Source organism: Salminus brasiliensis, chromosome 5 (genome assembly GCF_030463535.1).
Source record: "Salminus brasiliensis chromosome 5, fSalBra1.hap2, whole genome shotgun sequence".
Lineage (NCBI taxonomy): Eukaryota > Metazoa > Chordata > Actinopteri > Characiformes > Bryconidae > Salminus > Salminus brasiliensis.
This window is the reverse complement of record NC_132882.1, coordinates 17143344-17168320: the sequence shown is the minus strand read 5'-3', so window position 1 is coordinate 17168320 and position 24977 is coordinate 17143344. Positions and strand designations below refer to the sequence as shown.

Genomic DNA, 24977 nt, shown 5'->3' with positions numbered 1-24977 from the left:
GTTTTCCCATTATTTCAGCATTCATTTTTGACATTCATCATGACATTTTGCCACAATGTAAGGGATAACAGCCAGCTTGCCTGAAGAAGAAACATAAGAAGGATAAGAAGTAGAAGCAAAAGAAGATGACATAGAAACGGAAGAAACACATGTTTAAGTAGAAGAAGAAGAAGAAAAAGAAAATCAGCATACTTGATCCAAGCTGCACTATGGAAATGCTGTGACCTGCCCCACTTCACTAGTTTCCATGATGGCAGATGTTAGATTAGACTCATTACGTCAGTGAAGTCATGTGCAGCGGCACGCCGGTTGCGATGCACGATGAGACCAGAATTTACTGCATGGCAAGTATCTAGTAAAGTCTTACTGAAATGTAAAACATAAGCAGATAACATGGAGCAGAATATATATATATATATATATATATATATATATATATTCTGAAATTATTACAGTTAATTATAGTCATTTAATTTAAATATTAAATGATACAATAATGTTTACATTACTCATTAAATTAATCCTTCCATTTAACTCAGGACAAAAGCCTTGTCAGATAAAATACGGTGAAGTAAGGTAACAACAATCTGTTTCTTTAATTTGAGTTCCAAAGGCAAGTGCTCAGTTCCTTTACACTAAGGCACATAGCCGCACACACTCCATCTGCTCCAGCCACTCCCTCCCCAACAACGACGCGAAAGCCAAGCTGTGGCCGCTCACTGAGGAGGGTAAAGCAGGCTGGCTGAAGGCTTCATTACCACCACAGGCCTGCCAGGCAACGCGGCACCACACAGCCAGCCAAAGTGCTATTTAAGAGCCTCCCCGCCCCCACCTGCTGATTGCCTCTTGGTGTGGCCATGCTCCACCCCCTGTTTGGGTCAGCTGGACTATGCAGCGGTGTGGAGGTGGGTGGTTGGGTCACTGACAGGGCCGCTGTGGGAGGGATTCATGGCCTGGCGGTTTCCCCCCATTCTCACAGCTCCCCTTGTTTTTCCCACCTAGTGGGCACCTGTAGTTCAGGCTTCCCCATCTGTAGGGATAATGATAGTTCAGTCAGACTTAACTTTTCCATTACCTAATTAAAATGGTCTTAAGTAGAACGCATAGCTAAAACAGCAGGGGTGGCTATCTTTTAGCTTGATATTTGACTGTACTTTTTATCCATTCATTGTTATAAAGAATAGCGTCAGAGATCACACATTCAAGTCTATCTGTTATTAACCCAATCAACCCAGGCATCCATTCTCAGAATGTGTCAATGGCACGTTACGTTAAATCTACTGCCAGTGTAGTTATGGTGCAGGTAGGTTCATACAGGCCACAGTAAAACGTATCACTGTGTAGAATTGGGGCTTTCTGTGTGCTACCATGTTTTCTATAATTAGCTCAAATACACACAAAGCTTCATATGTTGTTTGGTGTACTCCATTAAAACACCTCATGAACCTGGCTTCCACCTCATGTACCTGGCTTAGAAACTTACTTATGCAAGACTGTCCACAAGAGGACTGCTGTTAGTAATGAAATAGCTTTTGGTGCTTTGTATCAATGACACTGTGTCTCATTGTGTTTGGGGAATTGCTTCTTATCTTTTTATTATTTAAAATAATGATGAACAACTAGTATTAACTAGTAACTGGTATCTCACTTGCATTCCTAATCTCACATTTTTGCTTGATCAAAAAATGTAGTTTGTGAGACAAATTGAAAAAAATAAAAATACAAACAAATGCAACAACGATTGGTTATAGCATTGGCTTCGATTAGCTAGATTAGCATTAGTAGAAATACAAAAATTACATTTGGAGGGGGAAAATTAAATTAGGTTTTTAGCTGACCCATTGCTTTAAGTAGTGCCCATGTGAATCAAGCAGGGCAGGAAAGCAGCACACAATGATAAGTATAACAGTGACAACAGTATCCAGTCCTTCATGTTCCCTGCACATACACTATATGTCTAAATGTTTGTGCACACCCCTTCTAATGAATGCATTCAGCGCACACACAGCTTGTCTAGTATCTGTATAGATGTCCTGTAGATAGAATAGGACTCTCTAAAGCAGATAAAAATAACCCTATTAGAACAATGTCTAATGCCAGGCGTGGGCTAGAGGGGTATAAAGCCCCCAGCATTAAGTTGTGGAGCAGTAGAGCTGTGTTCTCTGGAATACTCTTGTTGCTAAGTGCAATCAAATCGTCACAGCAATGCTCCAAAATCAGAAAGCCTTACTTGGACAGTAGAGAAAGTTACTCTAACAAAAGCACTTGTCCATATAGTGTATTATACAATGAGCTCAAGCTCATTTTTTAAGGACATGCTGCCTTAAAAAATCACCACCGGCCCGTTGCATTGTGAGTGAAGAAAAAATCAAACACACGCTAACTAGTTTCCAGTGGGAACAAACTGGAGATTTCGGAAACGGCATGGGAACCCCAAAACGGCACAGCACACTTAGGCATCAAAGATGCGCTGCTCATCCCTTGAGGTATCAATGCTCGCTACAGAAGCTGCCCGTTTGAGACAGCACTCTGCCAGCCTACATTAAACAAAGAGAGAGAAAATATGTCTTTAGTTGAGCGCCGCTATAGGCTCCCCTTTATCAACTGCCATTCCTGTGAATTGCTGTGACAGTGACTTCTGTGCACTCAACCTCTAGCTCTCACGTTCCATCTCTTGAGTTATAGAGCTATCAAACTGCCTTTTCCTGCTAGCCTGCCTCATATTCTCTCTGTAGCTCACTTATTCTCCAGCTCTAACTCCTCCACCACACACACTTAAAGTGGAAATGTCCTTCCCTCCCTCGCAACTTCTTCTTTTGTTTGACATAGTCAATCTTTGTCTTTCCCTCTCTGGTGCTGCAGATGAAGTGTGTCTGTACAGATGCTTTCCTTCCTCAGTCCCGGCAAGCTCTCGCACAGGTGAGCTGTCAATCACAAGCCTCAGTCAGTCAGGGCTTCAGCAGGGGCCCAATACAGGAGAGAGGCTGACAGGCAATATCTCTAGCCTTCAGCACCCAACTCACAGCATATTCTGCAATGTCTTCTCTATATTAACTGGTCTTAAGGACAACCTCAAGCGAGCATCCCCCCACCCCTCCCCTTTTCTTCGCCCTCAGCAAACTGCCCTAGCAAGTAGCAAGTGGAATAATGAAAAAGTCTGAAATGGCATCTGAAAGGCCAGAGACATGATGATCTCCACAGCGGAAGTTGAATCGCACCGGTTCTGGAGTTTACAAAAGCAGAAGTAAATCGTGCCAACCAGCCAGTCTGCAGGAACTCGAGGGCATTGATTTGTAGCAGAGCCCTCGCATCAGAGTGCCTCTGGTGTGGCCCTGGCTGTGACCCGTTCGCAGAGTGGCTTTTCCCTCCTGTGTGTCACTGCACTCTAGTGTATGGCAGAGGATCCAGTGCTGCGCTGCCTGGGGCTGGCAGGGCCACACGGCTCTGTCTGCATTGATGTCTCTACACAACGGTTCGCTCCTAAAAACGCTGCTCCCTCCGCTCACGCACCGCCGCTGTTATTGTTGTCGGCACGCTGACGACTGCGGCAATAACGCCCCGTTGGCATGGAAATGACTTACACTTATCACTCCTCCGATATTGCCTGCTTCCCACTCATTTATTTCCTCATTCTCTGCCACTCGTTTGGCATTAGCATTTAAACTATTGCGCTCTGCCATGGCGAGATGTCCTGCCGTCAGAAGCTGCGTAAGGCGCTGCCGGTGCATTTGAAAGCATGCACGGGGCTTCAAAGCCATCCCTGGGCTGGTGTATTAGCAGGAACGCTGTGATCTGATAAAGGCCTCTAATGCACCGCTTTGAAAAGAGTTTACTGAAGTTTGCCTCATTTGCATATTGCCGGAAAAAAAATTCCTTGTGCACAAATAATAAGGCAGATTACCAAAGGCAGGATGCACATGCAAAACATGAGCCAACGAATGTGCGAAAGACTTTTGTCCAATCTCATTTTCAGACTCTTTCTTATTGTGATTTGCCTGTTATGTAAATGTCCTGTGCGAGGGGGAAAAAGAAGGAGAACAAACTTAAAGCAGCCTTAAAGTAAACCAATTACTTTCTTCCTCCAACTCAAAGGAAACTCTTTTGTATTGGAGACTTTAGATTAGATCTCACAAGAGACCGTGCCCCTTCCCACTAGCTCTCTTGACATTTGTGCTTCTTCCCCTCCATTATTGCTTTTATTAGCAAACAAGCTGTGACCTGCCCTTCATTATGGTTAAGATTATGGTCATTTCCCTCACCCCCCTCAAGAAAGGTTCCCATCTTTTTTCAAAGATGTACTGTAATACAGCGCCATAAAGACTGACCCCTGCTCCCCGTCAGTTCACCAAGTTCTCTGCATTCACATGAAATTGCCTTACCATAGAAGTAGGCATTTTGTGCTCTGGACAGTGCTGTAATTATGTGAATTCCTGGCCTGTAATAACAATGTAACATAAATGGATAGATACAAGTCCACAGCAATAATGCCATCGCCAGATTAATGAAAGCCTGCTCTGACTGCTCTGGAATTACAGTGTGCTACTACTAATGGCCAGTCAGAGGCCTATAATAAAAAGAGGATAATGCAGAGAGAATGGGAGACCAGGTGTAAGGACTAGAGTGTGGCTTAATAGGCAGGAGTGGAGGTTTTAAATCAGGCGTTAGTCACTCACCTTCCCCACCAGCTCCTCCAGCTTGGGTACAGGTTTGCCTTTCTGGTGACGCATGGTGGGAGGAGACTGGCCGTCCCAATCCTGCAGCTCCTTAATGCTTTTCAGAAACAGTAGAGCCTTCAGCCCGACACAGTAATCCTCTATCAATGTGAAGTCTTGATTCTGCACTGCACTGCACACCTACAAATGAACACACACACGCACACATTCATTTCAGACAATGGAATTATATGGAGTGTACAAATATTGACACCTTTTCTAATCAGTGAATTCACGCTACATTACTTATCCAGTGTGAGCAATGAGCACCTTAAAGTACATTGGCAATAGAATAGGAGGGCTCTGGAGCAGCCTAAGATCACTATGTCCAAAGCCAAAGGTTGGCTAGAGGAGCATAACCCCCTTCAGCACTGGACAAGGGATCAGTGAAACTGTGTTCTCTCGAATGATGGACCTCCATCCCATACCTTTGGAATGAGCTCAGACACTGGTTTAAGTTTACGTTTAAGGTTAGTACATTTATCTAAAATGGAGCATTTCATGCCAAATCTTCCTGATGACTCAACGATTTATTATCCCTAAATTTTAAGAAGTGAAAATTGAACTGTAGTAGAAGCAAAATATATTTTCTTCTGCTTCTTTTGTAAAGTGCAATTATAGCGCCAACCTCAAGAAAAGCCCGGCATGGACTGAGCAGAATACTGTACAGAACAGTCGGAGAACAGCCGCGACAGTGAAACTGTATTTAACAGCATGCAAAGGGATTTTAAGCTGAAGGGTTGCTACGGCAACCAGAAACATTGCACTGTTCTCCACATGTGCCTACTTACTAGTTTCTCCACCCATCTAGGTCTCCACCCATCCATCTGTGACTGGATCTCCAACTTCCTGACTAACAGACCACAAGCTGTTCGGGTAGGCAAGCATGTCTCACCCACCCTCACCCTCAGTACCGGAGCCCCTCAGGGCTGTGTCCTTAGCCCTCTGCTGTACTCGCTGTACACCTCAGACTGCAAAGCCACTTCCAGCTCCACCAACATCATTAAGTTTGCTGACGACACAGTTGTGGTGGGCCTGATCTCAGGAAACAACGAGAAGGCCTACCTGGAAGAGATTAGAACCCTGGAGAACTGGTGCCAGGATAATAATCTCCAGCTAAATGCCAGCAAAACGAAGGAGCTGATTGTGGACTTTAGCAGGAAACAGCAGAGGAGCTACCAACCTGTCCACATCAGTGGAACGGCGGTGGATAGGGTAGGAAGCTTCAAATACCTTGGAGTGACCATCTCTCAGGACCTGTCATGGAGTTGCCACATCAACACCATGACGAAGAAGGCTCGTCAGCGCCTATACCACCTGAGACGACTGAGGGAGTGAGCATCCTCACGGGGAACATCACAGTCTGGTTTGGGAACAGCACCAAGCAGGACAGGCAAGCGCTACGACGAGTGAGACGTTCAGCAGAGCGAATCACTAGGATGGAGTTTCCTGACCTGCAGTCCATCTACAAGAAGCGGTGTTGGACCAAGGCCAAGAAGATTGTGAAGGACCCCAGTCATCCCAACAATGGACTGTTCTCTCTGTTGCCCTCGGGGAAACGCTTAAGAACCCTGAAGGCTAACACAGAGAGAATGAGGAGGAGCTTCTTTCCACAAGCCATCCGTGCCTTGAATGGGGACAGGGACTTAGGACACTAAATCAAAGTATCTACATACACAAACTGGACCCTCACTCACTACAATACACAACCATGGCTCACGGAAAACACACTACGGACAACAATGGAAATATTTCTTTTAACTCACACATACACTCACATACAGATAAATATGTACATATGTATATGTATGTATATATACACACACACACACACACACACACACAGACACGCACTATTTCATATCTGTATATATATTTGTATTCTGTACTTTTTTTTTTTGCTTATATTTCTATATTTTCATTTTTATATTCTATTCTTTAACTTAAATGTAACTTATTCTATTTTTATTTTCTTCATTTTTATTTTATTTTTCTTTTGCACTTTTGCACTTTACTTCATTAAGTTAAGGTTTAGTTAAGTTTAAATGTAGATTTTTATTGTATAGCTTGATGTGAGCAGACTGTCAAAAAAGCATTTCACTGCAAGTTATACTGTGTATGACTATGTATGTGACAAATAAAATTTGATTTGATTTGAAAAAAAAAAAAAAGTTTTTTTAATATGCAGGGTTGCCAGATTCTTGGTTTTCCCACCTAAGTGGGAAATGGAATATTGCGGGTAGAAATTATTAATTTGATAAAAGTGTGTTATTTCTGAGGTACTTTCTAAACGTATCACAACATCAGATATGATGATTTCATTGCAGAGGGTTTAAGATTAAGCTTAACCTAAGATTAAGAAAGTAATTGTCTTATGATGGTACACTGATTCTGGTATTCAACAGCTGGCAACCTAAGGACAGATAGGGGTGCACAGTGTCAGAAGGAGCAGAAAGGCAAGTTTAATGGTACATTGCAGATATCCAGCTTCAGTCCATGTCACTGAAATGGTCAAAAAAAAGCATTCATGCTAAATATTTTTGCCTATGTAAGGAAGTACCTGCATGGTCTAAGCGTAACCCTAAACCCGTCCACCATCATTTTAGTAATCAAAAAGAAACTGTTTTGTCGTTTCAGTTTAAAAACATTAAGTTTTAGCAAAACTGCAAACTGTTTGATTCTTTTTGAAAATGTAGGTAACACTTCTTCTCTTCCGGGACATTTTCCATGACTTTCCTACATAGTGTCGCTGTCATATAAAAATCTTGTATCTCCGTTTTTGTTGTTTTTTAATCTGTGAATGAACCAACAGAAACGCTCCAAAATAACTCGGAATAAAATGTTTTTACACTGACTTTCACTGAAAATGTACGTATTTTTTCCTTTCCTGTCGTCTGTTTGGAGGTTTTGCGTGACAGCAGCAATATATATGATATACAGTATGTATTAAAAGCTTCTAAATTTTAGTTTTTCTACACAAAAGGTGTCTTATTACTATTAATAGATATTATGTGCAAATCTTTTCCATAAAATGCAAAAGCCTTTGTATAATGAGTAGTGACTTTAATTTGTAAGTTAATTAGTTAGTAGTGACTTAATTAGTAGTTATTAATAACATTATTAATAAACACCATTAATAACATTTCACACTGTAAGACATGATGGCTGTGTATGTAACTGACTACATGACAGTGCAGCATTACAACCTGCAATAAACCTGAGACTCAATAGCTCAACTTTTCAAGGATCTAACTAATATTTCAAAGACATTTCTAGTAATTTTCTTTTTCCAGTTGATTCCTTGACTTGAAAACAAGTCTCCACATTTCTAGGTTTTTCCACAGATATCAGGACATGTGCGGTGACTCCCCTTTTAGAGTAGTTCTGTCCTGAAAATGCATTATAAAAGACAAACACAAACAAAAACACACGCAGCAAGAGATTTAGCATTGATTAAAACATACACCATTACATCAAGAAAGACTGACGCAAGCAAGACACACATCCTGAGATACTACAGGTGACCTTTAAAGAAATCTAATAAATGCTCCCCTCATACATAGTGCAAAGATGAGCCTGATAAATCTCAGCTTAGCCACTAATCAAGTGAACCAAACCTCATGTTGAAGCCCTTTCGATTGCCTCTTATACCCTGGGCTTAGCGAGGTGTGATTTGCATGGAGCAGTGGGACTTGGGCCTTTGTGTACGTGTCTGTGGCACTTCACACAGCAGTCACAGGGAGTCTTAAAGCAACAGATAAGACATGCTTATCTCTCAGCAGAATCACTGATCTGACATCAGCTTGCAACAGCTAAGCGCTACCTTTCATAGGATAAACTCCCGGCTTCATAGAAAACCTTTCACAGCTGACTCTCGACTTACACACAAACACACACATATGCACCTTGACTCCTCCCTGCCATTTCTTATCTGGGATTTCTCCACCCCACCCAAACAAAGCACAAAACAGTCACAACAGCCGATTCCTCGGGATGTACGCAGAGCTGTGCCGTGTCAATTGTGTATTTAAAACTGAAATCTGAGTCAGAAAGCCACATGCTGAGAAAATAGAGGCATTTATTCTAGATGTCCATGTCTGGCTTACAGATACAGTATGTTTTCTCTAGGAATACTGATTTGCATAAAACTTGTTACTCTACTCTGCTGTACCAGCCGTTGGTCTCTCTACGCACACTACACCTAAAAAAAAAAAAAAAAAAAAAACAAACAAAAAAAACCCAAAAAGCAATTGATAACATTTCATCTTGATTTAATTCAGACAAACACAATGCTGGACATGTAATTTAACAATGGCTGTAATTATGTCATTTAGAGGGGCAGAAACGTTTGAATGAGCCACACATTCCACATGTGCCAGCCACGGAAAAATGATAATGCCTCTGCAAACAGTTTGAACTAAGACCGGGAAAACATCTGACTGACTAAACTAATTATTGGCCTTGGATTCAATGAAATTTATTTAATATATTCCAAAAATGAAAAGTTGGAAGATGAAAATTGCATGAATTCAAATGACACACAGTCGGTCTGAAAGGAGTCTAGTATACTTGCCAAAACACAACCCTGCTATAAGGTTTAGAAATGGAACCCAAAACCTAAATATTCATATCCTGAAAGGCAAATGAGTACTCTGAGTTAAAGGCACTGCAGCCTCATTTAAAGAAATACTCATGAAAAATGTATGAACAAAAGTGAATGAATTCATTAATTATGATAAACAGAACAATTTGTGATCTTCCCATGGCTGGAGTTGTAAAACCAGAGCCCTGTTGCACTGAATGGAGGAATATGTCCATTAGTGCTCCTCATTTGGTGGGGAACATCAAAGATTTGATGCCCTGCTACAGAGCATTTAGTCCTAATGTGGCTGACTCCTGAAATAAATCGAAGTGAGAATTTCTAAGTAGTTTCCAGGCAATTGAGGCAGCAGGTCCTTTTTATCTACTCTGAAAACTGTGGCTGTGCATTGATTTCGACTCCTTCTGAGATCTCAAATGCTTTTAGATCCCCCCCACACACTCTCTTTGTCAGCTCTTTTATTTCCAGTGATAAAATTCTGGCATTTAGCAGAACACCATCTTCCCAAAAGAGAGGGAGATTAATTCAGTTTGGCATCCAAATGTTACAATGACTATGTATGAAGCTCTTGTCCTTTTGATTAGACCATTATGCCCAATATGCCAGAGGATATTAGCCACTGATATTTTGTATTGCTTTCCAGGTAAGAGAGGCTGGCTGTGCAGAACAGCAAGTGGGTCTCCGAAGTGAGCCAAGGCGAATACATTTCAAAAGTAATTGAATATAGAACTTTCTTTACTTTCTTTTGTCAATAAAGCCCAGTAAGCCCCCTGCACCCCCCCCCCATCCCTCTTTACTGGATTTTGCGAATTGAAGGGAGCACATAACCTTTTCCCGTTGTTTTCATCTATAGAAATACTGTATGTAGTGCTTCTTCAATCGATATCTTAACCACGGAACACGCTGCTTGTTAAAAGCTTGCTTTGTGCTGTCTGATCTTTTCTTTCCTACGGAGACACTTAACTGTTTCAAACCAAATTACGTATTCCTGATGTTCTCTGAGCCACCAGTCATTTTTGCTACCTGATGATGGCTCCTTTATTGCAGCTCACAGCTGTTTACATGCACCAGAACGGAGAGAAATTGCAGCGTGGATCATTAAGATTGAACTGGCCTGGCCATTAGTGAAATACTGCTCCATTGCCCCAAAAGGCCTGCCAACGACAACACTGTGACAATCTGCTCTCACTACTGCTAAATGCAGCAATTTCAATATCTCATTAGGGCAGGAGAAAACCTACCAAAACAGGTGATTGTTATTAAAGATGGGGAGACAGCATAGCCATTGGCACCACAAAGACTTGGTGTAATATTTCGGAGTAAAAGCCATGGTAGAACAGTGGCAGACAATAAAATCAGGGAGGTTAGTCTCACGCACATACATGCGGAAAAGCAATAGGACCCATATGGAGAAGAAATCCCCTACAGGGTGATTGCAAAGCAATGTTTTTGGTAATGAATCAACTAAGACGTATTGATCGACAAGTGGATCGCAGTATTTCCTCCAGCATATGGGCCTGGTGAGTCGCAAAAATATCTTGGTACTCCTGTATCAAAAGAAGGCAAACATGGCAAAGAAAAACCTCTCTGAAAGGGAAGTGAAGAAAGCTGTTGTTCAGCACTGCTTCCTTTTGGCATATAGGAGAATCAGAAAGGGTCTTGGTAAGCAGCTGTCTTGAATGTATGACTTCAGAAAGCTGGTCTTCAATGAGCAGAGAAAGTGACAAAACACCCTGGTCGGTCTAGGAGAAATCAATACAGGATATGAATGGACTTCATTATATTGTTTGTTCTATGGAGAATACGTTTGATGTGGCACTGAGTCAATCACTACTTAGAGACAATAGCGCAAGTGTCTCAAGCATTGAAACAGACAGGGACGTACTTACTGCCCAAAACCATGATTCTCCCATTCAAGCCTTCAATGTTCCTTCAGTTCTGATTACAAGACTCCCTGATTGTAAGAGTTAGAATTACACCTCCTTCTTTTACTGCTATTTTTCAATAAATGTGCCTTGCTCTCTATTGATATAGCCTTAGCCAGCATTCCCGAGGCATGTGGGAAGATGAAGTCTTTTTTTTTTGTGAGCCTCCCCTAGGAAAAGGCTTTGCAGAGAAGCTTGAGAGTGTGTTATTACCATCAGAAGTAATGCTTTAGTCTTTGGCTATGATAAAAGGCTACCGCTATCTGTGTGTGGTTATTTTGCACTAGCAATTTCACAAAGCTTCGGGCCTTTGAGCCATCACTGAACAAATGCCACGACGTGTCTTCTAAACAAACTGCAGACTTCCAAGTTACATCCGAATTCAGCCCAGAACTCACAACACTAATCCTTGGCTAAAAAACCTTCAACAACAAAATATATTTTCTTTCATCCCGGGGAAACAAAAATCTGTCAAAAAGCAAGAAGGCTTCACAAATAGTGATTATATTTCGCAAGATGAAATACAAATGAAGGCTTTTCAAGGCAGAGAATCTGTAATTGAAGGCATTATGATTCGATCAAGAGCCCATTTTTATTCCGTAATTAAATTTTCATATTAATTCAGAGGATGAGTCTCTGAATGCATTGCAAAAAAGCCCCTCAGATCCCAAGTGTTAAGACTTAACAGGTGGGTGAAGGAGAGGCATTACTGAAACATTAAATCATATTTTAAAAATAGTGGATGCATTTATTCACAGGTAGTGATCCAATTTGCATGCAGATTCTCTGACTGATTACTCCCCAGACACAACCCATTGAGGATATAGAGTCTGAAAATGCATTGCAATATTCTGCCTACCATTTTTGTTTAGATGTATTCATTTAACTCAAAGTTTTCCAATTAAAACTTTATCTACAGAGATGCATTTTCACAACATATTTAACAGGATGACAATACCAATCAAAAGCAAGTGCAATATCACTCCATATTAATAAGCAAATTCCATCTGGTAACTTGAGTCTGATGCAAGTCAGATTTTAGCAAAAGCTTCATGCAAAGCTGACATTATGAATTTGAACACCCACGATTTTGATCCCACAAAAAAGAATCAGGTTTGTCATGGAGAGAATATCTAAAGAGCCTTCACTCTAAGGTCTTCACCAATATAAAGGATCTTCTTCACTTCTCTTGCTCAAAGAGCCATCTGAAGCATCTTTATTTTTAAAAGTGCAGTACCTGCAGTACTGAGGCACCAGCGTGGAGGAACTGCAGGCCGGACTCAGCAGAGTCGATGCCCCCGGTGGCCAGGATTGGGAAGCCTGGTAATGCCCTCGCTATGGACGATACTGCACGGAGGGCGATGGGGCGGATGGCGTTGCCTGTACAAAAACAAATAAAAACTAAAGTCAAGAAATAAACAGAGCCTAATTCATGATATTGAATTATTGGATTAAGCTTCTAATATTTGTGAAGCGGGGAGCCAATAGTGTCCCTCTACTGATAACAAAATGTACTTTCCTCTCACACCCATCCCCAACAGTAATGACCCTCATCACAGTCATGTTTGCCTCTCTCTTTTTCTTTCACACACACACACACACACACATACACACACGCTTGGTTTCAGACTGCAATCTCCAGGGAGCGCCGCTACCTCCTAATGTTACAACCTTTATTTATTTACCTGGGTCTCAGTGTCCTGAATGAATTAAAACCTCCAGTCCAATCCCGGTGACAGATGGAGCCGTTTATCACATTAGATTTAACCACAGTTAGCTGGCAGGCTTTTCCCTCATTGATCAGTGGGAGACATTGTCTCCCCTCATTTAGCTCCAGTGTCACTAAAGTCTAGTGAGGAGGCACTGGCAGACATGCAAATACCGGCTTTCTCTTTCATGTTAAATGACCCTTATTAATGATACAAAGAGCATAAGATGAGTCTCAGCAGTTCACACGTTCCAGCCCCCTTACAAGAAGGAGGAATTGGATTGCCTCATGGTGTACTAGAGAACAGAAGAAGCAGCTACTGGGAGGTGATGCAAAGATCCTTTTCACTTTTCATTCTGCTTTTCTTCTGCAGAAATGAGAAGAAAAAAAAAACAGAAGAAGTCAGAAGAACAGGGCAGGTAGCATAGCCCTGTTTCCAGTGTTGATCCAGCTGGTTTCAAGGGTCACACGAGCGTTATGGATTAAAGTGACAGCCACCAGGCCTGACCACAGAGCTGAGGCATCCTCTCACCTTCATCGACTGATGGGTTTATCTCCTCTAACACCATCCTGCACACTCCTTCCATGAAACATGCAATCCTTGACACCTAGAGCCATGTAATCTACTGACATGAATTACAGTCAACTTGGTCAGGGGATACTTAGCAATTCTGCTGGCTGACACTCAAATATAAGCCTAAGGATTGGAGTGCAAGTGTGGGTCACACTCCCTGCCCACGGAGAACTGCAGAGAGCAGCTAGGAAAGCTACCAAAGCTTCTAATTTCATTAGAAATGGATGAGCAATGTTCAGTGACTCCAGCTCCTCCCATAGTACATTCATGACACTGTTTGTGTCTGAATAATTATTTATAAGGACAGAAAAGTTTTGAGACCTCATTTGACAGACAGCGAGAGAAAAAACATGCAAGTTTGAGTGACAGTGGACTTTCAATCTGGCTGTGTTGCTTTTGTATTAATAACACCGCTCGTCCCTCGTCGCTTCTTTTTTGACTCCACGGGAAATGACAGCACCTGTTGCTTGCGGACAATGTAGGTGCATACGCGATGGCTTCTGTGGCGAGTAACCTGGTGATCTCAGGTCAATATTTAAAAAAACAGTGCAGCATTTTTCAACCTTTCCATATTGGTAGTACACGGTCGATAATACTGAGTGGTCAATGGATTTTCTGTTCTTTTACTAAGTACAGAGAAATGTGTGAAATTACTGCCTGCTGTATTTGACCATATGCTACAGAAGCAGTAGATAGACATTAGGGGAAATACAGTATCTCTTTAAATTGAGGCAGTTTCCTGAATTAGGCCAATATTTAAGCTGTGATCCTCTCCTGATCTCAGATCAATGCTATAGAATATGCTCTGCATCTGTAAAATACAGCTGATTACCATCATTTATAATCCTGTTACCTCCATCCAGAAGCTTGTATTTTAAATGTATTTAGATTTAATTGGTTTTCTTCTTTTTTTAAGTACAAGAAATCCATTAGAAATGCTGTCCATGATAGTCAACTACATGAAAAAAAGAGATCAGGCTAAAAAAATATATATATTAACTGTAACCAGTATTTAAGATGTACTTGTCTCCTGATCTCAGGTCGGAGTCAATATTTAGGCTCTAACTGTGTCCTGATCTCTGATCAGAACTTGAGCTGTAACAGTCTCCTGGTATTCAGTTAATTCAGTTAACTCTTGCCTGATATCAATACAGTATTTTTATGCTGTAACTGTGTCCAGAACTCTAATCTTATGTCAGCATTTAAGCTGCAACTGCATTTTGATTTTCAGTTAGTATTTAAGAAGTAACTGTGTCCTGATCTTAGGTCAGTATTTAAGAAGATGTAAATGTGCCATGACCGCAGGTCAGTATTTAAACTGTAACTGTCTTCTGATCTCAGGTCCGTATTTAAGATGTAAATGTGCCTTGACCTCAGGTTATTATTTAAACTGTAACTGTGTCCTGATCTCAGGTCAGTATTTAAACTGTAACTGTGTCCTGATCTCAGGTCAGTATGTAGGCTGTAGCTGTATCCCAATCTCAGGGCAGTATTTAAGATGTAAATGTGCCCTGACCTCAGGTCAGTTTTTAAACTGTAAATGTGTCCTGATCTCAGGTCAGTATTTAAGCTGAAACTGTGTCCTGATCTCAGGTCAGTATTTAAACTGCAACTGCGTCCTAATCTCAGGTCAGTATTTAAGATGTAAATGTTCCCTGACTTCAGGCCAGTATATAGGCTGTAGTCGTCTCCTTATCTCAGTTCAGTATTTAAGATGTAACTGTGTCCTGATAACAGGTCAGTATTTAAACTGTAACTGTGTCCTGATCAGTATTTAAACTGTAACTGTGTCCTGACTTCAGGTCAGTGTTTAAGTTGTAAGCGCCTCCTGATCTCAGGTCAGTAGTTACACTGTGAACATAGCCCGGGCTCAGAAAAGATATGCTCACACACCGAAGACGTCTGTTCATTTCTCCTCTCCTCTACAGCCAGGTCAATCAGCATGAGGCACTCAGGCAAGCCGTGCACGTAACACCTGCTATTTTGATGAATAATTCCAAGCACAGTGAGATGTACGCAGGAATCAGACAGCACATGGAGGCCTGGAATTTGGAATCATCAAACGAACAGGAGAAACAAGAAAAGCACATCCAGGGAAAGGCAATTAGGGAAATCCACCCAGACCTGACCTGCAGGATCATAATGAACGCAACTACCCCCTCCACGCTGCATGTTGTGGTGCTGCGAATGGCAATTGCAGTGAAAGAAGCGGAAGACACAGAAGCAACACACGAGCACGGCTCATACATTTAACAAATCTGTGCTTTAGTAACTGATCCAGATACATGGCAACACGTGTGAGGGGAATGCGATAGGGCAGTGGCAAAGGAGGATAAAAATAAAGATGAAAGGATGGGCTTTAGGGCACGGGAGAAGAAGTTAAACATGCACGCCCATCATTAGCATATTGTGCTAATAACTAATGGCTGATACACATGGAACACATGAATGAGGCTTGGCATGCTGCACATCAGCAATAAAAAAGATCATGTGTTTCGTCGCAGAGACCTCTTTCTAAAGTAATAAGGCCTTAATGTCGGTCTTCTGGCCAGCCTATAGGTGGCCACACAAAGCCACCTCACGCTGACAGTGCTATCAGCTTTCTGTCTTGACAGAATACAATAAGCAATTTATTTGAATAAGCAATTTCAGGTCAAAATAATTCTGATGAAATGATGGTAAATGCACTGGCTCATTTTAATGTAATGTAATAAAAGTGTGTAGAGATAATTCTGACATTTAGGAAAATGTCATCAGTTCACCTTTTCTCTTTGATGGTGTGATGGCATTACATTTAAACAATTATCCGATAAAACAAAGTGACATAATAGAATTTGTATAAAAAAAAAAGGCTTAGTACTGCCCCCCCACCCCACCGCTCGATGCAGGCCGATCATATTCCCATACCAGGCATATCCTTTAATACTCTTCCTTCATAAAAAGCTAAACAATTCAGACATGCCTATCCTAATCCATTAATTGGAAGACGTGGTTGGACACAGAAGGTACTTTTAATTTCAGTGTCGGAATTAAACCATCTGCAGCACTGACCCCCTCTTCTCAGTGGTGGGTGAAGCGGCCTCACGTTCCAGTATCAATGATGCCTGGTGGGCTGGGAAAGATGCATAATTCAGCGTTCTGATCCACATGCTTGCTATTCAGGGTCTGCAAAGGCCACAGTGCTCTGTGTCTACCCAGTGTGTGCCGATCTGCAAGCGCCTTTGTAGCCATCTCTACTCTCTCTGTCTCTCTCTCTCTCTAGCCACACTGGCTTTAGTCGCTGTGCTCCCACAGGGGGTCAGGCCAGGCCGGGCACTCCCCACAGCTCACACAATCACTCCCATTTGCATGTAATGCAGAAACACTTGTATTCTTTAGCTACTGGGTGCATGCAAGCCTGCAGATAAAGCACTGACCTACCATGCTGCAGGGCTCAAAATACAGAAATGGAAAAGCTTCATAACAGTAGCAGTATTAGAGACTAGATTTATGCAAAATATCGCCTCTTGTTGGCAGACACAACACTATGGCAGGCAAGTCCATGCACCAACATGCTCTTGTATGATCTTGTATCAATAAAGGCTTACAAACAGTAGGGTTGTGTATGGGCAAGAACTTGGCGATGCGATATATGTCACAAAACAGGGGGTTACGATTGAATGTATAGCAATATATATATTGTAATTTTTAAAAATTCGATTTACAGAATACTGTCATGTTATAAAAACACACCATGATATGCATAAAATCTAAGTAAAAAAAAGTGAACTTCTTATGCAGTCAGAATAGTGGCATCTCAAGACTGCTATCAAGTGGTCAGGGTTTAAACACAACACAAAATGAACCACTGTCTGCCACCAATCTTTGCAAGTAAACTACTCATTTTAAGTCACTACTGTGTTTTTAAGAATCAATAGAGTATTGTAAAACATAATATTGCAATATTTAGGTGTATAGATATTTCCTTACACCTCTTACAAAATGGCATTAAATTTCATTCTGCATGCCTGCTATACTAGGGAGGGGTAAAAAATAACATGTAGGGGCATGTGAAGAGACAGCAAGGCTGTATTGCATCAATAAATTATGGCCCATGTGCTTACAATGGTGTGCAGTGCATTGTAAAAGACACATTATAGTAGAAAAAGCATGAAATATAAAATATGGGTAAGCTGTGATAGCAATGAATATTTTTGATTCTTGAACAGCACCTGACCTACTACCCCATTAGCTTTCCACACACGTATCCATATTTTAGCATTATTTTCATTAGTATTTGGCCCAATTGCTGCGTATAAAACAGACTTCCGACATACACTGTGGTCAAAAGCATTGGGAAACCTACTCATTCATCGTTTCTTCTGAAATCAAGGATATTAAAAAAGGCTTTCTACTAGATTTCGGAGCAGTGCTTTTAAGGATTGGAGTGCATCCAGTGAAAAGAGCGTTAGTGAAATCAAGATGTTCAGGATGTTCATCCCAATACTATTGGATGGAGCACAATCATTCCAGAGAACACAGTTCCACAGCTCAAAGCTGGGGGGCTTTAAACCCCTCTAGCCTGGCATTAGGCATGGTGCTAATCGTTTCAACATGTTTATCTGCTCCATAGAGTCCTATTCTATTGGCAACACTTCTCAAACGGGACCAGACAAGCTGTGTGTGTGTGTGTGTGCGTATGTGCACATCTGTGTCAGCAATGTGTGCCACTTAAATTAGCTGAATGCATTCATTAGAGGAGGGGGGGGGTGTCCACAAACATTTCAATAATAAATAAATATATAAATAAATAAGTCTTAATTCATTGATGTTGAAAAACAATAGATAGTTTAAATATTCTTGTGCAATGATATGATAACTTAAAGAAATCCTCACTGGTGCATGTTTTCACCCATATATGGACAGTATTACTGTCAGTTAATTTGCAGTGGCCTTAGACCTTAAACTGGTTAAAAACCCCCACAAAAAAAAAACAGTTCCAGCCATGGAGAAAATGACTCTAATATGCAACATAATTAATACTTATTACTGTAATCACTTTTTTTACTTGAAGTGCCATGTACATTTTCCTCTTATTTAATATAAATCTAATTATAATGCATTTGGAGAAGCTATTTACGCAGCTCTACATACTGATTAATGCTCACAAACAACATTTACAGCTATTTATATTCACTTCAGCAGTGTGCTGAGCAGCGTGGCTGACGAAGAGAATGCGTCTGAAGAAAGAAAAGAAGGAACTGAGAACCTTAGTTTGGTTCAGGAGTCAACAGATGGTGTCCCTGCAGTGGAGTAGAAATGCACTTCTGTTGCTGGTTCAGAATAAAATGCATAATTTGAATCAAAGTTACTACCCCCCCCCCCCCCTCAAACTGCTGTGACATCCGCCGCAGCCACACCTGCTCCACCTCACCAGAATACTGAAGGCACCTGAGTCCAATCACTGTAATCAAAACAAACCATAAATACCACATGACGATAACCGCAGAGTTGTGCCCCACATTCGCGTATGCGATCCTGAGCATTGTTTCTCGTGTATGGTCTTTGGACTCTGTTCTGCTCTGTTCACTGTGTACATTAAACTCTGTGTATTTGCATCCGACATCTGTCTCTGCGTTCTGCACTGTTACAGAAGCCAATTACAGATGCAGCCAAAGACTTTGAAAACTGACAAGCGGTTAACCAACAGGGAATGCTCTAGGAACAACAGCAAGAGCAAGTTCAACATCTAGCTGTTAGGTTGGATACCATTACTAAGTTGCCATCTTCTCATAGGCTGAGTGACGCGTAGTTGTGCTTTCAGAGTGATTCCAATACTGTGCTCATTATACCAGAGTGTTTAGTAAGGTACCAGAGTAGGCAAAGCCAATGTGAGAATATCAAGGTAACGAGATCTTTTCACATTCACAACCTTTGGTGCTACTCTGGGACAGCTACATGGGGGCAAAGTGTACAACCTAACAGGATATGCATAGTGCCTACAACATCACTGCAAAGATTTCAAGTAGAATACACAGTTTCAGGTCTGTGTCAGTGTGCAACTGAGCCATGCTCCATCATTTTGTAACAGTTTATGTAGATGATACAAATTACTCTGCAACACAAGCTCTACATTAAGACTCAGATGTCAGCGCCACCAGTTGTCACCAAGTATCTTTCCATTTTAGACAAGATCAGCACAACTGAAACATTCACTGCACAGGTTCATTGGACCCTGGCTGCCAGGGAGGTATTCATGGATCTGAAAAGGTTACTTTACTTCTGCATCAACAGCTATACTTACCAAGCACTTTATCAGGAACACACACTAACACACGCAAAGAGGCCAGAAGCTTTAGATAATGTTCACATCAACCTTCAGAAATGTGATCTCAGTGATTTTGAGCATGGTATCATTAATGGTACCAGATGAAAAGTTTAGAGGATTTCTGTAACTGGAGATCTTCTGCGATTTTCAGCACCAACCAAGTCTCTAGAGTCAGAATGGTGGAATAAGGGAAAAAAAAACAGCCAGTAAGCAGAAGGTCTGCAGATGGAAACACACTGACGAGGGAGGCCATCAAATGATGGCCCGGCAATAGCCTGACGCAAAGGCTACAGTAATTCAGTTAACCAATCTGTACGATTATGGTGAGCAAAAAAAAAAAGAAATCTCAGCATGCACAACACATCAAGGTAGATGGGCTACAACAGCGGAAGGATACGTAGAGTTAATTTCTGTCAGCAAAGAACAGAAAGCTGAGGCTGCAGTGCAGACAAGCTCAGCAAAGCAGGACAGCAGCAGACTGGAAAATGTAGCCTGGTAGAGGCAGATGGTAGAGGCAGAATTTGTCACCAACAGCTTGGTGCACCTGAAAATCCTGCATCACGCAATCATAACAACATGGACCAAAATCTGAAAGAAATGTTTTTACCATCCTGTGGAATCCATGCCACAAAGAAATGAGGCTGTTTTGCCTAATGCAGAGCATTAGAAGACCCCACCCAATATCAGAAGAGTGTTTACCAGCATAGGAGGGTTACCCTAAAATCCGAACCAGAAAGGTCTCAGCAGTGATCGCGCAATTCTGCATCCAAGTGGTGTAGATTTCTGCTTGCCATAATCTCCAAAGAGAAATCAGAATACAGAAAGCAACAGGCAGACCATCGCAGCAGAGACGTTCATAACCTGAAAAAGAGGGTTTGGCTTGCAACACAGAACTTCCCTACAGAAAAACCCTGGTTCATTGAACCATTCAAAATGCTAGGATAAATCAACAGGGATGTATAGATGAAAAGCCTTCTGACTATCACCTTTCAGCCTCCTTTCATGAGTGTCTTCTCAGTATCTGGTTCACTGCATGTATTCATTGTTGAGCTGTCACCAGCTGCCATAATTGGTGGGACTTCTGCATAAGATGAAGTTGAAAAATTTCTCCCCACCTGTCAGAGAAGACATCGACATCTACAATATCTAATCAATTGGGAGGGTTACAGGACCCAGAGAGGTTGTGAGTGCCAATGGAGGACACTCAACACACCATAGAGATTGTCAAATTCCATCACTGGTGCTAGGGCATGCATGCTCCACTTCTGGGGGGTTGCCCATTAGTAGGGTGTCAAGTAACAATAAAAGCCTTGTCTGGAAAGGGGGAAATAATGTCATACTTATCAAAACCACACCTACTATAACGCCAACCATAGCTGCACCTGCTTCAAATGCTCCCTGCTCCGCCCCTCCAGAAATCTGAATGCACCTGATTCTAATCATTGTAATCACCTCAGACTAAAAATATTCCATTATAGTCACTGTGTCACTAAGAAGCATTTTGAGAAGCATCTTCCTGTTTTTCTTGAACCAGAGAAATGCGTCAAGACAGGTAGAGCAAAACAATACATTCAGTTGTGTGCAGATAATGGGTTTTAGCAGACAAGTTTCATGTGTACTAAAGATTTTACAGTTCTTTTACCTCCCACACACCTCTGGCCTCCATGTCAGTTCACATTAACAGTGTATTACTGACAACAATTTTTTTCCTCTATTTATTGTCATTCACCATCATACAAGTGTCATTACGTACCCGTGAATAAACACATACGTCACAAGCATACACAGTTGTCAGACATTTCTGTAAGCCCTAAAACTTAAGACTCCTTTTCCTTTTTTTTCCATTTACTACCCCCACCCCCCTCCCACAACTGCCAATCAACTGCCAAATCTTAGAAAAAAACAACACAGGGGAGAAAGAGAGAAAAAAAAAAAAAAACTATATATGCTACTATATGCTATTGGGGTTGGTCTTGTCTGTACCAAGGGGTGAAAGAGGTGCTACATATTTTTACCCATTTCGTCCAACAACAATTTATCTTAATTAAATTTTTAAAGGAGTATAGAAATCTCCAAATGTCACAACAGTAGGGGGTAGCCGAAGTGTATTTCCATATATTTTGGACTTTATTACAACTGATGGGCAGATTTGTGTTAGAAATGTACAATTTATAACAGTTATGTTTAAGACTAGATGACAATGTGTCTAAAATTCTATAAAAGACTGCCCATGTTTACATCAGCACAGCTGTTTTCTTGTAGGCTGAGGTTTCGGATTTCACCATTAGATCTTCAGAGATGTCCAGCTTAACCAGAAAATGAAAGAACCAGAAGAAGAGCGAAAAAAAAAAACGAATACAAAAATATTCCAGTTGTTTTTTTATACCCTTAATTTCTCTCAGTGTTTTCGCTTCTCTACCACATCCCTGAAGACTGCAGTGATTGATAGCCTAATCCAATGACTGTATTACAGGCACCTCATCTTGCCCTGTGTTCCTATCATTAGCAGTTAGCCTATGCTTACATTCACAGCTCACTGCCTGCTACTGGCCCATGAGATTTAAGGATCTGGCCTTTAGAAAATATTTAACATAAAATTGAAATCTTGACAGCGCAGAGAAGTCCGTCCTCGGCAAGGCAGTTTTAATTAATCAGGCCTACTGTACCGTGCTCCGTCTAACACAGGGCGGACCACCGTGCCGATTACTCAAACATGTAGCTCTAAATTAAACAGCCACAAGCCCTCCTCGCATCCTGGACTACTGCTACACATCTCCCACCTCTCTAGCCAGGCTTGATCACACCAATGGAGCAGGAGAGGGAGAGAGAGAGAGAGAGAGAGAGAGAGAGAGAGGCCGTGCTAGGTAAATAAAAATGCAAATGTGAAAAAAGAGAAGCTGCACGAGACACACTGGCTGCCTTTATGACTTGAGAAAGGAGGCCGCTGACAATAAAGAGCAGCGCTGTTTGCCATGCTGGTAGCACCTCGCCTCCTTCCTCGCCCCGCTCTTTCTCCTATGAATGCAGGGGAGTACGTCTACACTTCAGCTCATGTAGTCTGCCATAATAAAGAGAGGGCCGGGTGAATGAGGCTGCAGAAGCATTAAGACGATGCAGATCTGTGCTTGTAGACAAACTGTGCTCCCCCTCTTCCCTACTATCCTTCCAGCACTTCTCTTACCTGTGTGAGAACAATCAGCATGCTTGATGTGCACAAATACAACCCTATTATCACCATATGGGATGGGGATGTAACATCAGCCTCTGGAGCCCCAGCCTCAGGTTCCTGAGCTGCTGCACCGTTCTGCTCTCCTCACAGATTAAAGTACAAAGGCAAAATAGAGAGAGGGAGAGAGGGATGAAATGTGATCAATACATGGGAAAAAAAAAAAAGAGGGACATGACTTACACCGTAAAGATCTCTCCTGGGCATGCTCACAGGAACACTTGAGTGGTGCATTTATGTTGCCCCCCATTTTTCTTTCTTTCTCTCCACTCCTCTCTCCCTCTCTCCCTCCCTCTATCTCTCTGAAGATGGGCTGCGGTTATGCGGCAGCATACATGCCCACATCCTGTAGCTCTCAGAGGGGCTCTGACACCACCCAGTCCATGGCACTGCACTCTAATGAAGGCCAGCCTCTCTCTTTCACTCATACACACTCACCCCCACACACATAACGCACACACACTTCTCAGTGCAGCTCAACCATTAATGGTATACCAGAGTTCAAGCCCACAGGCCTCTCACTCAGTGCAAACAAAACAAAGACACCCTAGATTAGAGAGTGCCCACAGGTGGAGTGCCCATAGATGACCCTTTAGACACTAAATTAGGCACAATACGTAGCTTGTGTGTAGTGGATACGCACCGTGTGCAACTGTGTAGTATTGGGGGAGATCAGAAATTCAATACACACGTCCACAGTACAATGTAATGCAATAGACATCCCCTAGAAAAAAGCAAGCAAGCCGGCTAGGTCTCCTAGCTATTAGAGGTTACTGCTTTAGCAAATAATAATCATTTATCATTGATGTCTGCTCAAAAGTAACAAAATACAGACTTAAAAAAAACTGATGTTTTTCGATCTTTATTTGAAGGATTTTCTGTCAAAGCTCATCAGCCAGAATAAGAACTATTACAATTTCTCTACTGACACCAAATGCTGGGGTCAAGAAGACAGCTACACAGACCTCACTGTGTTCTCTGCAGTATAAAGCAGGAGCCACTGAGATACATAAACAACCCACAGTTGAAACAGCGCTGACAAACTGAATATTTACATTTCTATAAACAGCTTTGTCTGAATCAAAGCCACGTCGACTTTCTTAGCAGGCTGTGCCAAACATTCAAACATTAATACTAAACCGTGTACAGGCCTCTACTTGACACTGGAGCGTGTCAGACCATGTTGGAGATGCAGCAAACGTAAATTTGAGATGTGTGCATGCCAGAGAGAGAGCGCACTAGAGACGCTTGTCAGATCAAACCACATTCAGCCTTGATCTGAGAGACATACCAACGTGGATCATTCGTGACTTTCTTCCTACAGACATACAGTACTGAAACTAAACTAAATGACATTCCTGTAACATTTAAATCTTTCTGGGCTTTAAAGGGAAATCCCAACAATTTTGTGAATGTAAATCAGAGTTTAGTGTACAATTGCTCATTGTAGAAAAATCTACTCACCTACTTAGATCTCTTTAGGAAACAGGGAGCATGATGTTAATGCAAATATAGATAAAATATTGTTTTCACTATACAAAACACCAGGGAACCTGATATGTGAATTCAAATGATTTCATACTGCTACTACTGTATAATATTATTATTATTATTATTATTATTATTAATAATAATAATAATAATAATAATAATGAACTAGAAAAGTACTCCCACCACCACTACTACTACGAATAATAATAATAATAATGAAATAGAAAAGTACTACCACCACAACCACTACTACTACTACTACTAATAATAATAATAATAATAATAATAACAATAATAATAATAATAACAATGAAAGAGAAAAGTACTACTACTACTACTACTACTAACAATAACGAACTGGAAAAGTACTACCACCACCACCACTACTACTACTACTACTACGAATAATAATAATAATAATAATAATAATAATA

At 41.4% G+C, this 24977-nt stretch overlaps 1 protein-coding gene across 4 annotated transcripts in view; it reads right to left on the bottom strand.

Annotated features, from left to right (window-relative positions):
- The window catches only part of dpyda (dihydropyrimidine dehydrogenase a), a 200244-nt gene that overhangs the window by 12045 nt on the left and 163222 nt on the right, over nt 1-24977 (bottom strand). For all 4 annotated transcript variants that reach the window (XM_072679647.1, XM_072679649.1, XM_072679650.1 and 1 more), the window contains 2 exons: nt 12475-12617; nt 4674-4853 (listed from right to left, as the gene is read on the bottom strand). In XM_072679647.1, the coding sequence (XP_072535748.1) occupies nt 4674-4853; nt 12475-12617 (323 nt within the window). The remainder of the gene's footprint in view (nt 1-4673; nt 4854-12474; nt 12618-24977) is intronic.